At 38.5% G+C, this 15,606-nt stretch overlaps 2 protein-coding genes across 2 annotated transcripts; both read left to right on the top strand.

The window, feature by feature from the left end:
• The first annotated feature begins 258 nt into the window (after positions 1-258).
• On the top strand, positions 259-8,580 carry LOC139300835 (ceroid-lipofuscinosis neuronal protein 6-like). The gene is made up of 8 exons (XM_070924051.1): positions 259-314; positions 1,932-2,052; positions 2,180-2,278; positions 3,707-3,895; positions 5,820-5,875; positions 7,168-7,290; positions 8,196-8,481; positions 8,571-8,580. The coding sequence occupies exons 1-7, from the start codon at positions 259-261 to the stop codon at positions 8,464-8,466; spliced, it is 915 nt and encodes a 304-aa protein (XP_070780152.1). The 3' UTR covers positions 8,467-8,481; positions 8,571-8,580.
• A 3,464-nt stretch (positions 8,581-12,044) lies between these two features.
• On the top strand, positions 12,045-14,967 carry LOC139291310 (calmodulin-like protein 4). Its single transcript, XM_070913348.1, has 2 exons — positions 12,045-12,192; positions 14,870-14,967. The coding sequence occupies exons 1-2, from the start codon at positions 12,045-12,047 to the stop codon at positions 14,965-14,967; spliced, it is 246 nt and encodes an 81-aa protein (XP_070769449.1).
• The last annotated feature ends 639 nt before the right edge of the window (positions 14,968-15,606 follow it).

The following is a 15,606-nucleotide window of genomic DNA, read 5'->3' on the forward strand; positions in this document are numbered from 1 at the left end:
CCTTATGTAATTTGGGTTGAAGTTGGTGAATTTGCCTTCAAATCACAGCTCAGGGTTAACTGTACCCGCCTCCGCGTCTTGCTCGTCTGCTGCAATGTAATTGGTGGATTAGACGCACGGGGCGGGAAAAAGGCGGCAACCAGGAAGTGAAGCTGAGTTTTGACAGAAAGATGTTTACTGTAGTTTAATTCCGTTAACTTTCCATCGTTTGGACCACGGAGCGGTCAGACAGCACCGTTAACTAACACGGAACCGAAAATGCAGACTGCACGAAAACGTCGAAGTAACGATTTACACACGACCACACAAACTAGGTTTGTACACTTACAAATTAGGCTAAAGTTGGTACTTTTATAGCCGCTGCTTTGTTGTCAGTGAAGGAAAGCTCGGCTCAGAAACTACAGAAATAGTGGGATATTAAGAAATGTACTTATTTGTAAGTCCTTGTTACCAGTTGCTGTTCAGTATCCGCTCTGCTGCTCATTCGCCTGCATGAGTCCAGAAACGAATATTGGAGGCGACGCGACTGCATTCAAAGTCAACGGTTGGACGCGCAAATGAAAGCGAACAGGTGCGACTTCTCTGTTCGTGGCTCAAATTGAAAATGCCTCAACTTCTAGGCGAATGGTAACCTATTCGGTGGGAGTTGTGGGTCCCTTCCTGGTTTGGAAACTAATGCCCCTCTCTGACCTCACTACGCTTGCAGGTGCACAGCTCTGCAGCAAGCTAAACACACCTCCGATAACAGGTTAAGGGCAGCAGCTGGCCTTTGAGATCATAAATGGAAGTCATTGTGAAACTGTGAAAATGGTATTGGACAACAATACTGTAGACAAGAATTAGACCAAATAAGGTGCTTCTACTAAATCATATCAAAACAGTTGTAATTAAAAGAATACCGCCAGAAAAAGCCTGAAAATGGCACCTGCAGGATGGATAAAACAAGGATGCTCTATAAAGGAAGACTACACATTGCAAGCTGCACCAGTGGTATGAAATGGTAAACACTTTGTCACTTCAAAAGTGAAAAAAACATGGAACAACAATCACTGGCTCTGGACAATGCCTTCCCTTTAATGTGGTGTGAAGTCCAAAGAGTAAGGCTGGAGAAATGCGGACCACCTAACAAGCCTCTGATTTGTACATAAGGTTTGCAATTTCATGACCCGTGTTTCCGTCCTTAAATGCTGTCTGGATATTTGAATGATAAAAGAGAGACTTTCAGGCAGACCTGGAGGTTGACAGCTCCATTAGGAGTTCATATTTGTTTTGCTGTGTTGACAAGCAGCCTATGTTCCTTTTGCATGACCTGACAGACGGAGTTGAAGGACCCACAGTGCATTCAGCCACACTCAGCCTTTTGTTGTCCCGGTACATAGGCTGAACCATAGTGACTGTGTTCAGTGTGCAACAGGAAATTGCACAGCTGCACACAATGCACACTAAATTGAATTGGTCAGCAAAACCACATCTGCTGGTGCAAACATCATCTGACTGTGATTTCACAGAGTGCAGGAAGAAAAAAAAGAATGCACAATTGTTGTTAAGGCAAACATGATTTAACCATTAACTTAAAAGTGTATGGGGGTATTTTCCCCTTCCCCCTTTACATATTTACCATAGTCTGCTAAAATATGGGCAAATACTTGACATTTTTCTTTTATTTTCATTAGATATGTACATTCCACCTGTGTATACACATTACTGTTGCTAAGCAAAGTGCTTATAAGATGTATGTGACCTAACATTTAAAGTAGTAATAAAGTGGGTAAGTAAAGAGCAGCAACCTGTGTTTTAATCTGAATTTACTGCCGCAGTAAACACCAGAGTAAACATGTCTATTAAACGCTCAACCTCTGTGCTGCCCTTTGCTTTTGTAATGTTGCTTTATTACAATGACTTAACATCCACTGTAAATGTTGTGTTGACAGCCCTCCTGGTGGTTTGAAGGAGAATGTGCAACAGCAGAAAAGGCAGCACTTCCACTTTGACCTGTGGTTCTGTCTGACTCTGCAGAACTGGGTGCTGGACTTTGGACGACCTATTGTAATGGTAAAGATGCTCAATGCACGTTTCACTTAATCTGTACCTCATGCCGTTTTAAATGATAAAATGGATAGTTACACCTAATTTCTTGGAGCAACGAACGCCAATAGTTTCTTGGTATCGCATGTATCAGATCATCCTTCCCCTGGAGTGGTTTCCCCTGAACAAGCCCAGTGCTGGAGACTATTTCCACATGGCCTACAATGTCATAACACCATTCCTAATGCTCAAGGTAAGTCCTAACCCAACAGTGTTTCACAACCAAAGTGCTTCAGTGATTGTCAAAGAGAATATTCACTATGAGACAATAAAGCCACTCTCGCCTGTTATTAAAACAAATATTTGATGAAAGTCCATACAATATATCCTCAAAAATGGCATTATGTAATCATGCAATTTCAATTTGTTTTTCTATATCAGACTGATAAAGCCCTAAAGTGATTGAACACATGCTTTCCTAAAAGCAGGCCCACCATGGTAACCACCAGAACACAACATGTAAACAGCTCACCTACTAAACAATCAACAAACAGGTATAATTGAGCCCAACAAGGACAGAAATGCTGCTAGTGGCAAAGCAAAAACATGTTTTCATATCAGTAGGATCCAAATGCTCTCCATGATATTTATATGAGAAAGATTTATATATTATATATTTGCAGCACAACCAGTTGCTCTAAGACAGGGCTTCACGCATACAGCAGGAAGCTAGATAACCGTAGATGCCAATTATGAATGACATTTACTGTTGCATAATAATTATGCTGAAAGCATTAAGTTCCTGATAGGATTCCTGAGAAATCTCATTAATCCATTCGCCTCCCCAGTCCCAGACCACCTCACATGTTGTGAATTCTGATCATGATCATGATCGTGATTATAATTTAGATTGAACATTGCACCAATCCTCGCACTTTTGGGATTTGATCATTGTTTTATCTACTATTCATATAAATTTAAATTCTGTAGTAGTAGTCGTAGTTTTGTGTTTGTATTGTATTGTATTGTTTTGTTGAGTATGACTTCTTGATTCTGCAATTAACTAATTTCCCCTTGAGGCTCAACAGTTCTGTCTCTTGTTCTGTCGGTGTTGCATATGATTGACTTGTAATTACAAACTCGTGGATGTAATCATAATGTAGCTGGATGTGCAAAGCCAGGACTAAGTGATCCCTTTGATTACCAGTCCAATTGTCCTATGTGTTAATGTATCTCTGAGCTGCCTGACTAGGTGATACAGGCCCCTTTTTGGTTTAATTCTGCCTCAGTTCACATTAGATATCAAAATTGCTTCAGTAAAAAATGTTGTGCATTGTTTTCCTGTTGTGACATACCAGCTTTTCAAGGCACATTGGTTATTGGTTCTTGCACACAACCACAAAGACTTGAGGATTGATTCCTGAATGAGCACAGAGAAATGGACAGAAAACAGGGTGAAATATCTGGAATAAAGCAAGTTACCTGCTTTTCTTAGAGGATGTGCGTTATTAAACCCAAAACAAGCTACTTGCTATGTAATTGCAGTTGAAACATATTCCTGAAAATGTAACCAAAATAATAATAATAATAATAATAAAGTAGTAATGGACTCCATTTGAGATATTTCTTAGATACAGTTGTTATCATATATACAGAATTTGTGTGTTGCTGCTCCATTCAGCTGATTGAGCGCAGTCCCCGGGCACTGCCCCGCTCGGCGGTCTACCTCTGCATCATCACTTTTGTCATGGGAGCCAGCATCCACCTGGTGGGAGACTCCATCAACCACCGGCTCATCCTGAGTGGCTACCAGCTACACTTGTCGGTCCGAGAGAACCCCATCATCAAAGACCTCAAACCTGCCTCATTGGTAAGTATCTGTTTTGTTTAAGTAGGATACAGTTTTATTTCATGATGGGCATTCTGGCAATACTGGATGAGAACATTTAGTCAGATTTCCTTTTTAATATTTTTTCTGCCGCCCATGTTTGGCTTGTGGGTGATAAAACTACTGGCACCTCCACAAATGTTACAGAATCCATCTATATATTTAGCTTATTATCACCTGTCATAACATCATTCAAGAAAAATCTGTTTGTGTTGCTCGCCATGATGCTCCAGAGACGGTTCAGTTACTTTAAAAAAAAAAAAAAAGCTTTTCAGCTTTTCTGGTCTGTCTATGACACAAACTGACAACACACGCCGCACAAACATATCGTGTTTGTTTGAACCAGCAGGATCTATCCCGCTGTGTTGGAGTGTAGCTTATTTTTCTCTCTCTATCGCATCTTTTTTTGACACCCTGATTTCTAAATGCGGCGCATCATACTTTTGACAAAGATGTGGTTGTCAACAAGATACTACAGCCGTATCTGGGGCAGGACATTTAAAGTATACATTAACTAATGTATGTTTGTGTCATGTTAAGATTTAAGCGCTGGATTAATTTGGCCCCAAGATCTGAAGGCCTTGTTGTAGCTCTACTGCTTCCTGGCCAGTGGAGCAACCATTAGTGACTCTGTTTACGTGCACAAAAGCAGAAAGCAGGTTAAGGCCAATGTTAAGTTAAGGTTAATGTTGAGATGTACTGCAATAACCCGATTACACTAAAACCAACATTTACATGTAGTTTCTTCCCTACTCCTTACCATATCTGTGGACCAGGATTGTCACATTAAAAGTGAATGTTATATAAGAAACCTGTTTAAGGACGTGATGCTGAAGCTGGAAGAGATTTTTTTTTTTTTTTTTTTTTTTTTGTTGTTTAGAGCATTTTGACTGACAGCTCAGTGAGAGTACAGGTGCTGCAGTGACAGTTTTTGTTTTTTAGAGTGCGCAGTAAGACCTGCTGTGAAAACTGACTTATTTTAGTTCAGGTCAGTTTTAGTGAGCTACAAGAAATACTCTTTTCATCCCACCACACTGCTGATGCTTTCAGAGTTGTGATTATATTGTACCAGATCAAGAAGTCAGGTTTCTCTAGCTTGGAAGATAGATTGAAAACTTCTGATTTTCATGACTTTTCAGAAATTAGGTCACTGCAGAAAGCAATTATCTATTATGTGTCTCTGAATCATTGTCAGTGTCTTTTAGTTCGAGTCTGTCAGGTCAAGTAATAATAAGCATCCGACTGTGACCCTTGTGTAGGTGTGTGTAATACGTGATGTGTTACCTAGATCACTCAAATATGATCCAAACTCTCGGTTTTCAATACATCAAAACAAACTGAACGATAAGTTAAGGGAAAGACACTATAAACTGTGTTTTACTGTCAAACACCAGAGCTGCCAACTGAGAGCATTTTGAGATCAGTTCAAGTTGTGTGAATTCAAACCACCTGTTCAATTGGTGAAATATTTGCTTGTTTTTAAGAGCAAATGTCCCTCTAAAAGGTTAGCAGGTCCACAGTGTGTGCCCTCATAATACTTTCAGATTTCATACACACACGTGGAAGAGTAATAATTACTTGCAATGTATAAGTCAAATGTCATCCATCGCACACAGAAGTTCTTTAAGGAGATTAAACGCGACACTATAAAACTGCATTAAGAGGTCCTGAGGAGTATTGATTCAAATGTAAAATGTTGAAATTAATTGATGAGCAGATTCACTTTTAATGAGGATTTATTTCAATTACAACAAGTGTTTCATTACAAACGGTACTAGAACAGTAGGTGGCAGTGTTGCATAAGGCAGAGTGGAGGACCACAGTGCCAAATAAACATAGCTGTTAATGTTGTCATGAGTGTCTAGAAATATTTCATTTATTATATATGTTTGTCCTTCCTTCACAGATTGACTCCTTTGAGCTGCTGTATTACTATGATGAACAGCTGGGACACTTAATGTGGTATGTGTTTGTGATAATCATTAGCGTTGTGTATACACAGTGCTGGGAAATGGCTGGAATGTAGCAGCTTTGCTATGAGCCAAAGTTTGTTTCACCTCTTTCTGTTTAAATTTGAATGATACATCTGAATGTAATGAGTGTTGTGTCTTTGGATGCAAGAAACCAATTAACGAGCAAAATTGTAGATTCAGAGAATTTTTTTAACACAGTGGAGCCAGTTATCAGTGTGAATCTGTGACGATTTTTCATCTCTAAATACGTCAGATTTGAGGATGTGCAGACTGAGCTGGTCTGCGGCGACACCAGCTGTGTGACGCTGAGAGTGCTGACTGGAAAGTGAATCCTACAACATGTAGGAGTTAGAGAAATTTGTCAGATTGGTGGAATGGGGTTATTCAGTATAAGCAGTATGAGGAAGAGGTATATCTCTCCCCGCCTTTCTATTTACTTGCACAGACTTTTAGTTTTATGGCACTTTAGTGGCTCAATCTCACAGAATTTCCGTTTGCATCAGATGGTACTGCTGTGTTGTGTGTGGCGACCTTGATGTGGGTGTGGTTTGAATATTGCACCTCTGGACATAACACACTGACTGAACTGCCATATATATATATATATATATATATATATATATATATATATATGCTGATACTGATTTATCTGTGATAAGCTAATATCGGCCAAAGATCAGACTCCTTTTAAAGGATGCCGATGTAAAAGCAGCAGCACTGTATGCATCAAGCCTCAGGTTTGAGTCACCTTTCATTTGCTGAGTTGATTGGTTTAAGTAACACAGTTAATGGAGCACGTAAGAGCTGGATTGCAGTGTTTTCAGCACCAGAGCGTGAGAAGAGCGAGGGGTTCTGCAGTTTCTGCAGCTGTGGATATGTGGATGTTGTTACCTCTTGACTAGTGCAATTTTTTCATCATCAGTATTATTGTTGTTATACCACATTCACTTACCAAAGATAGAATAGACAGGCTGTGTTCAGGTCATTTAGAGTTGTTTTTTAGTCTGTTTCATCCATGGTCAGCCCTGAGGGTTGGTTAAATATTTTGCCTTAGCTGTTGCTCTGCCACTTTAGTCTAGAGGTTTAGAGATCGTGCTTGTGTCGACCTCGAGCTGAGTGGAGTCGAGGATTCTCAAAGATTTTTGTTGAATGAGAGTTTTAACTGAACTACTTGTGTGGAATTATGCAGATAAAACACATGCTGTAACTCTTTACAAAGAAATACTTGAATCTGACTGGGATCAGTCCATTATACGGTTTCTGCCTCTCATTTTATTCTAGGTATATTCCTTTCTTCATTATTCTGTTCATCTACTTCACCGGCTGCTTCACCAAGGCCAAAGAACAGAAGAAGATTCCCGTCTCTGGTTGGCTGTTGCTGGGACCCAGCGCCCTCTATTTTTGGTCAGTCGCCTTGTCACACCTCTGAAAACCTTCTGTGCGTGTTCTCCATGAATACGTGACTTTATTAAAGGAAAAAAAACAACTTTATAGTCAATGCCTCAACTTTTGCAGTAACCTGAATGAGGCTGCTATGAAGGAACTGAATCTGATGATGGTCTTTAGTTACCGTCCCTGCTCATTATATATTGCCATGATTTTAACTTACTTTTGTAATCCAAAGATAGCAAATATGAAGGATATCTTTGGCATGAAAAAAATCTGACACATGTAAGCAGTGTAAACAGATAACAATGTGAATTTGAACACTGGATTAATTCATTTACATTGGCATTGACTCTGACAATCCAAGCCACATTTTAAATTCACTAGTTTTAGGGAATTTTTACATGTAAACTTCAGGTTGTCCAAACTATATTTATAAAATGAATTGTACAGCTGCATTTTTTAGACAAAACATTTCCTTCTTTTGACAGATGATTGACAGTAAACAGAGTGTAAAGTAATAAGTAACTAAGACAGTTTGACAAAACCAATTTAAATTGACGTGTTTACTGTCTGGAACAGTTTTAATGTTTTTGTAAATTGTATTTTTGTGTAACAAAACAAATAGCGCCATATGGTTTCTTTTGTAGGGATGTTATTTCCATCTTAACTTTGTGCAGAAATTCAAATTGAGGAGAGCAGCATCGATGGCTGGCACAAACCTAAACAATGTGCCTTTTGGAAAAGCAATTACTTTTTATAATTCCGATTTAACTGCAGGTGGAATAAGTGAAGTGAATATTTTCACGTCTAAAGTTTCCTGTAACATTATACAGCAGAATTGTGTGGTTATTGTAAAAGTTTCAGTTGTGTCACTGATTAAAAGTTATGGCATCTCTTGCCTTTTCTTTCATTTCTTCAAGGTACTTGGTCACTGAGGGACAAATCACTGAACTTTTCCTCCTCACGTTCCTTGCCATGGTTGCCACGGTGATACAGCAACAGCGTAAAGGCCTCAGCCCAGACAGCAATGGCCTGTTCCTGTTCTGTAGCTTCAGTGTCACTGTGCTCCTGGTGGCACTGTGGGTGGTCTATCTGTGGAACGACCCGGTGCTACGCAACAAGTACCCCGGACTCGTGTATGTGCCAGAACCCTGGTCCTACTACACCTTACACATCAAGGAGAACCACTGAATTACATCTGTCCAGGTCTGTTTGCCTCTGTGTTTGAAGAAAAAATGTTTCTGAACGCCTTGACATCAGAACTGACTGATATATATCTTTTTTTTTTTCTTCAGCAGATTTCCTCTGACAGAGATGGCAGCTGCACTCGGACCATAATGAAGTTTGTTGATGTGCAGCAACCTCAGTGTTAAACACAAGGTCCTGTTGGCCATGTATTCATAAGGGGATTTGCCTCCTCTGTCTATTTCTATATTGATAAACAGACTTTAACAGACTGTTTGGTGAAACGTTGCCTGTTTTTCCAACTTTGTACATGCAGCAGGGAATTAAGCAGGAATTAACCCGCTAAAGGCAAAAATGTGCTGTGGTCTCCTATTAAGCCCCCTCAACCCATGTTACTCAGAAACCAACCAGTAAAACTACCCTGCCCCCAGGTTTCTGTATGTCAGTTAGTTTGTGATAATGTGATTAAACATAAATCTGTTTTACGATGTGCACCATGTGAGCGTAATGTCAACAGACATTTTAAAAGGTAATAAAGTTAGATTCTGACCACTCAGACAACCTTTGGGGGCCTTTTGGGCTCCTGAGGGTTTGGGACCCTGGGACATTTGACCGCTTTGCAACTTTGGTTATCCTGCCTTGTAAAAACACACAGAGCAGCATCAACTGTTAATACAGTAGACTGTTAGACATCTGCCTCCTAACCAGCCAAGTGAATGACAAAGTTTTATAAACAAACTCAAGAAGAGAAAACAGTTCTTACCTTGCTTAAACTCACCAAAGAGTCCAATCAATCGACGCCCGAATGAGTGAGGTGAGTGTGGTCGATCTTTAAACAACTCAGAAAAAATAAAGTTTCAGGTTGTTCAATAAATTGACTGCCAGTTACATAGCACTTTTCAAGCGAGATGCAGAAACTTCAATAACAAGATACAGATAAAGGGCATCATTAGAAGAAGAACTGCTTGACAAATTAGATACAAAATAATAAAAACAAGTTTCAATTCGAGTTCTGCAAATAAAATAATACAAAGCCAAAAAATTATAAAAACAAGATAAAAGAGAATGTTAAAATAGTAACAAAGTCTGATGGTAACATGACCGAGCAGTATTATGTAAACAACAGGGTCTGTTGGTAAGTCAGAAAGGTCTTTGAGTTTATTTAAATTTAAAAACAGAACACTAAATGGAGGACTGTTTCAAAGCCATAATTTAAAAAAAAATCTCTCAGGTATTTACGGTTTCACGCTTTGACAGATTTTGCTGAAATTTAATTGTCATTCATTTAGACATGAGAGCCGTGAACACTTAGGTTTCCTGATCGCAGTACAATTAGATGGAGAGTTTACATTTACTACTGAATAATACCCAACATACTGTTCTTTATCGCATTATATCTGACAGGGTGTGTGTAAGTAATGCACAACATTACAGTGTTCACAATGAAAGGAAGTCTATTGTACCGCTTTTACATTATTCAAAAGGTCAAGGAAACGAGCAGATGAAAATGAAAATGTATTTTTTATAAAAGCAGAATGTAACTGATGGATTGTTACTTTGCTGATTTGTTGTTTTACATGTTGAGATGACGTGTTTGCCTTTAGAGTTATTGTTCTTAATGTAAAATTGTGATTGTTACTGTTTTGTATGGTATTGTTCTTTTGATTTAAAATACCGTTCAGTTCCTGGTTCCTCGCTGGTTTGGTTGTACGTATGTTCATCTTAATTAAAATGTTGAAATTCATCTTCTACGTGCTGGTTATTACTCGCATTTGTCTCTTAATTTACACTGTTATTTGACCCTGAATGTGCTTTAAAGGCACTCTCTTTACAAAGAGCCTTTAACGGTTTTATTCGTGACGACACGTATTAGTTCAAATGATTCAAAATCATTCTAATCATTTCATTGAATGACGCTGTAGTATCATATGGTGGTTGAATGGTAATAATTGGAGGGGCGGAAAGGGAAAGGACAATGCAGCACTGTGGATCTGGTATCTGTGTTTCCATAGCAACACATATTAAATTACGTAGAGGCTTACAGGTGGTGGACTTTAAACAGAGGTGGAGGGACAGGTGACGTGGGCCACAGAGAACTCCTTCCTGGAAAGACACAAAGCAACTGCAAAAATGGTAAGAGCAAGAAATTCTTTGCAGTAAGACATTATCTATACTTTTTCATGTATTTTCTTATGTAACAGCAATTTCTGTGTACTTACCTGCCAAGTGATGCCATACTGTTGTCCCATTGCAGGCCAAATTCTTCACACCAGTTCAAATCAATGGTAAGAGTACTTCACACCACCGCATGTTGTCTTCCATTTATTACTATTATTTATTGATGTTTGAAACGCACTTTATTTTCATATGTACTGTGCATTTATCTTCTAATAACCAAAACATTGTGAAGCAGAACTACAGACGTTTTAAAGTCGTTCTGGAAGCACGTAAGGATCAAAGTCTGACCTTGTTCAGTGTCATTGGTTCCTGTGAAATAATGCCAATGTATTACAAGTTAACCTGCTAATGTATGACGGATAGACGCCACTGAAAAGGTCCCTTACTAAATAATACAATAAAATGAACTGTGCTGATGTAATCCAACACTTTTCCCATTTCCCTTGCAGAGTTCAAGGAGTGCTTCTCCTTGTATGACAAGAAGCAAAAGGGCAAGATTGATGTCAAAGACCTGATCACAGTTATGCGCTGCCTGGGGACAAGCCCCACGTTCAGTGAAATAGAAAGACATCTGCAAGTTCACAAAATAGGTGAAGTATTTATATAGCATTATCACAAATAATGGGCTATGGTCTGTCCTTAGACCCCACAGTAGATCTCCTTTGTTTGTGGGTCAAGGTTGAGAGCTTGTTCAACTACACTAAAACACCCTTTTATGGTTTTATACACATGACTGTGCCATCAGGCTATTTTGGGTGGTGCTTATAGAGAACTCCAATTGTTTTGTTAAATGTACAGTTGTTTTTTCATTACATTACATGATTATTATTAGCTTATTGTAAAATCTGGAGTTCAATTATAAATAAAAGTGGCAAAAGTTCATATAATATTTTGCTAATTGATTAATTGTTTCAGTCATTTTTCAAGAATAAATGTTTAACATTTGCAGGTTCTTAAATGTGAGGATTTGCTGTTTTCGTTTGTCATTCATGATAGTTAATAAAGAGCCTTTGGGTTTTCGACCGTTGGTTTGGACAAAAGAAGCTGTCAGAAGATGTCAGTTAGGGCTCTTGGAAATTGCGCTCAGCATTTTTCACAATTTTCTCACATTTTATAGACTAAACGATTAATTGTGAAAATATTCGGCAGATTAATCTGTAATGAAAGTTGCAGCCCTATATAACAATATGACATCCTCTATCCTTTAACTCGCAATAAATGCACAAAACTACTTTAAAAAAAAATACTTTAAATGGAAAAAAGGGAGGGATACCTCTTCCAAAACACGATTCCAATATTTCTATCCACATGGCACATATTAAATATGTCATTCCTGTCAAAACTTGTCAACTCATTCATGTTTAGAAAAAACAGGTGAGCTGGACTTCTCCACGTTTCTGACAATGATGCACAGACAGATGCAACAGGAAGACCCCAAGACAGAAATCCTGGAGGCCTTGAGGATGACAGACAAGCAGAAGAAAGGATTCATCCAGGCATCTGAGCTCCGGGCAAAGCTCACCATGTTAGGAGAGAAACTCACAAACAAAGAAGGTAAAAAACATATGCTGAAAATCTGATTTTAACCTGTGATAGATATCTAGCAGCAAAAAGACTAGAGGAAGCTGCTATGGTGCTGTTTATACTGGGCTACTGCACCTTTTAAATCAATACAATCAATATAAGATTATTATACCATGTTCTAAAATCGACAGTGAGCACATGGATGTATGGTTCAGATTTACACTGCAGTCTGTAAATGTTTGGACAGTGTATTTGGCTCTGTAATATAGCCCACTGGATTTAAAATAAAGGTATTACTATTAAGCGTTTGACCTTAAACTTAAATTTGAAGGTTTTAACATCAATCAATGAGCCATGTTATATTTGCAGAACTTTTAATGCATTCCCCCTAAGTAAAAAGTGCTACGCTGTTCCGTCAATATGAACGTGAACACCCCATAATACCCTCAAACTTAAATGTCAGAGTCATTGTTTCATTCAAAATCCAGGAGAGCCAAAACAATGAATAATACATCTCTGTCCTCATATTTGATGACTGCAGTGAATCTCAAACCACCAGGGGTAAACAGGGGGGGGTAAAGAGGGGTTGGGGATTTGCAGAGGTTTGGAATTAACCTGTTTATATTAGATAAGACTGTGACTGATGTTTGTGCCCATGAAATGACAAAAATCAATACAGATATTACAGTCAAAAGAATGGCTTCTAGCCGAGCCTGCCTCTTCTGCACTGACCTGAGCTCACCTGGCTCTCTCACATTTACTACATCTTCCCATGGTGCTGTGAGCTTCACAAATACAACAATCCACTGTAACCCTGACTACACTGAGTACGGCTTTAGAGTTCAGCTCACTATCTCCTTGGGAATTACAAGCTGCTTCCTTAAATCCACCACAGTCTACCAGCTCCATTCATAGCTGTCCTATGACCCAACTGTGTATTGCAGCTTTTCTCCTGATATTTAGTGAATTTCCTGGTTGTATCTTCCTGAATACGAACTCAAAATGCTGCCAGCCAGGTGGCAAACTGTGGTGGAAAGCTGTAGATCTCGAACAGATCTCGAAACTATTCTCTAAATCTGTAATATTACAACTTATTATGTAAAGAGAATTGATATAGGATAATTCAAGAACAGCAGTCAATGTTTGTTTAGCATTTTAGTTCACTATTAGAGATTTTCTTTAATGCAGCAGTGGATTCTGTACTTCTCTGACTTGTCAACATTGATGTTTCCTTTCATACGTGATGTGATGATAGAACCAAAGCATCAAATATTTTGGAGCAGAGAGTTTGATGCAGAGACGCTGATATCCAGTTTTCACATTTCTGTGGTTGATTTTGATGCCATTTGTTTTTCAAAGCTGCAGCTCATTTATTCATACAGTACTCAAAGCAACATAAAAGATTTAATTCAAAGTACTGTCAGTGCTGAGCACATAAAGCAGTTTATATATAAATTAAGCTTCCCAGTGGGAGACTTCCATCAGGTTATTGGATTCCCGAACTACTGAAGCAGATAGTGATGCCGCTGTATGAAAAGAGCAGACAATATCGCTTTGAAGCTGTTCAGCTCTTAGCGGAGATTTTTGTTTGTTGGCTTGACTTTAAAAAGAACCACAAATTGAGATGCCAAAGCTTTAGTACAGCAGTGACGAGTGGCAATCATTCTTGTGTCAATGTAAAGGAAGCTTAAAAGATTAATATACTGATGTTTATGTAAAACCAACCTGTGGTGGAAGAGGTATTCAGACCTTTTACTTGAGTAGCAATATAACAGCGTAAAAATACTACATTACAAGTAAAAGTCCTGCAGTCAAAGTTTAAAATCAAAAGTAAAAGTACAGAATTATCAACAACAAAATGTACTTAAAGTTTCAAAAAGTAAAAGTACTTGGTAAAATGGCCCCTATGAGTATATTATTATGTATGATATTGTTTAGTTATGATGAATTAATTCACATTTTACTGTTGTAGCTGGTTGAGGTGGAACTAATTTTACCTTCTTTATAAACTTGTAGTTTAATCACACTATATAAAGTAAACTGATCATGTAAAAACTAAAAACAGCTCTCAAATACATGCAGTGAAGTAAAAAGTGCAATATTTCCATTTGAAACGTAGTGGAGTAGAAGTAGAAAGTAGCCTAAAATGCAAGCACTCAAGTAAAGTATAAGTACCTCAAAATTGTACTCAAGTACAGTATGTGAGTAAATATGCTTAGTTACATTCCACCACTGTGTTGAATATCTCGAAATAACAGCGACAATATTAATACTCGGACTCACAGTAGGTCTGTAGTGAGATTTTGCTCTCTGGTGGGTTTTTTTGAAAGAAAGTTGTTCATGTTAACAAATGACTGAATTCACCACTTAAGAAACATTCATGAGCTTTTAAACTGAGTGGAAATCCCCAATAATGAGGTGAATCATTTCAGTTGATGATAAATCCAGGAATAACAAACACACACTCACAGTCTGGCTCAGCACGGAGCTCGTCTTTGTTGCCAGCTCTACACTTTGAAGGAGTTGCTGTCAGACAGTCAAAAACTCCCACAGGCAAAGACCAGCAAGGACTCTACAACCCCAAACTGAGTTTAACTGCAGTTTACCTCGGAGTTCTGAATAATCGCGGGAGACAAATTCGTTTTCAGGCAGCGCTCTGTCGTACAAGTTCACTTATAAAGCGGTTTTCTCTGTCTTCTTTGTCTAGTGGACGAGCTCTTCAAAGAGGCAAACGTCAAGTCAAACGGGACTGTCAACTACGAGCAGTTCACCCACATGGTGACGCTGCCACCTGTCGATTACTGATGTTTGACTTTACCTACACTGAATGTGATGTTGGAGTTTGCAGAGATCACACACTGTATTTAATCTACATGATGTTGAGCCGGGCAATTCTGTATTATTGAGACTGAAAATATTCTTCATCCCCCCCCCCCCCCCGCCAACATCATCATTATTCCCTGAAGAACCTTTGTCCTCTAGCTCGTTCCATAGCTTTCCTCTATGACTGAGCACATTGTGAAGCACCGCTGTGTTACCAGTATAGGATATGGTTTGTCATGTTTTTCTCTGTACAACTTTTGTCAAGCCTGAATGTCCAGTTTCTGCATGCTTGTGAGCGCTACATATTAAACCTTTCCTTTCATGAAATAGTTTCTCGTCAACTTTCCACACATCAGTATAAATACACTTGTGTGATGAAAGCTGTGGAGTTTAAATGCACATACAATCTCTCTCTGCTGGACATTTTTATTTCAAACAACTGTTTTTAATTTGCTTTTTTTTTCACAAGTTTTATTTTATTGTATAAAGTACAGTATATAAATATCCATATGTAATAACACATCACTGATTAATAAATGAATAACACTTTCTCCAAAACAGTTTACAGTGGGATTATGTTAGGAGATTAGCCAACTGATTGCTTTGAAAAATGTGTTTAAA

Source organism: Enoplosus armatus, chromosome 1 (genome assembly GCF_043641665.1).
Source record: "Enoplosus armatus isolate fEnoArm2 chromosome 1, fEnoArm2.hap1, whole genome shotgun sequence".
NCBI classification, from domain to species: domain Eukaryota; kingdom Metazoa; phylum Chordata; class Actinopteri; order Centrarchiformes; family Enoplosidae; genus Enoplosus; species Enoplosus armatus.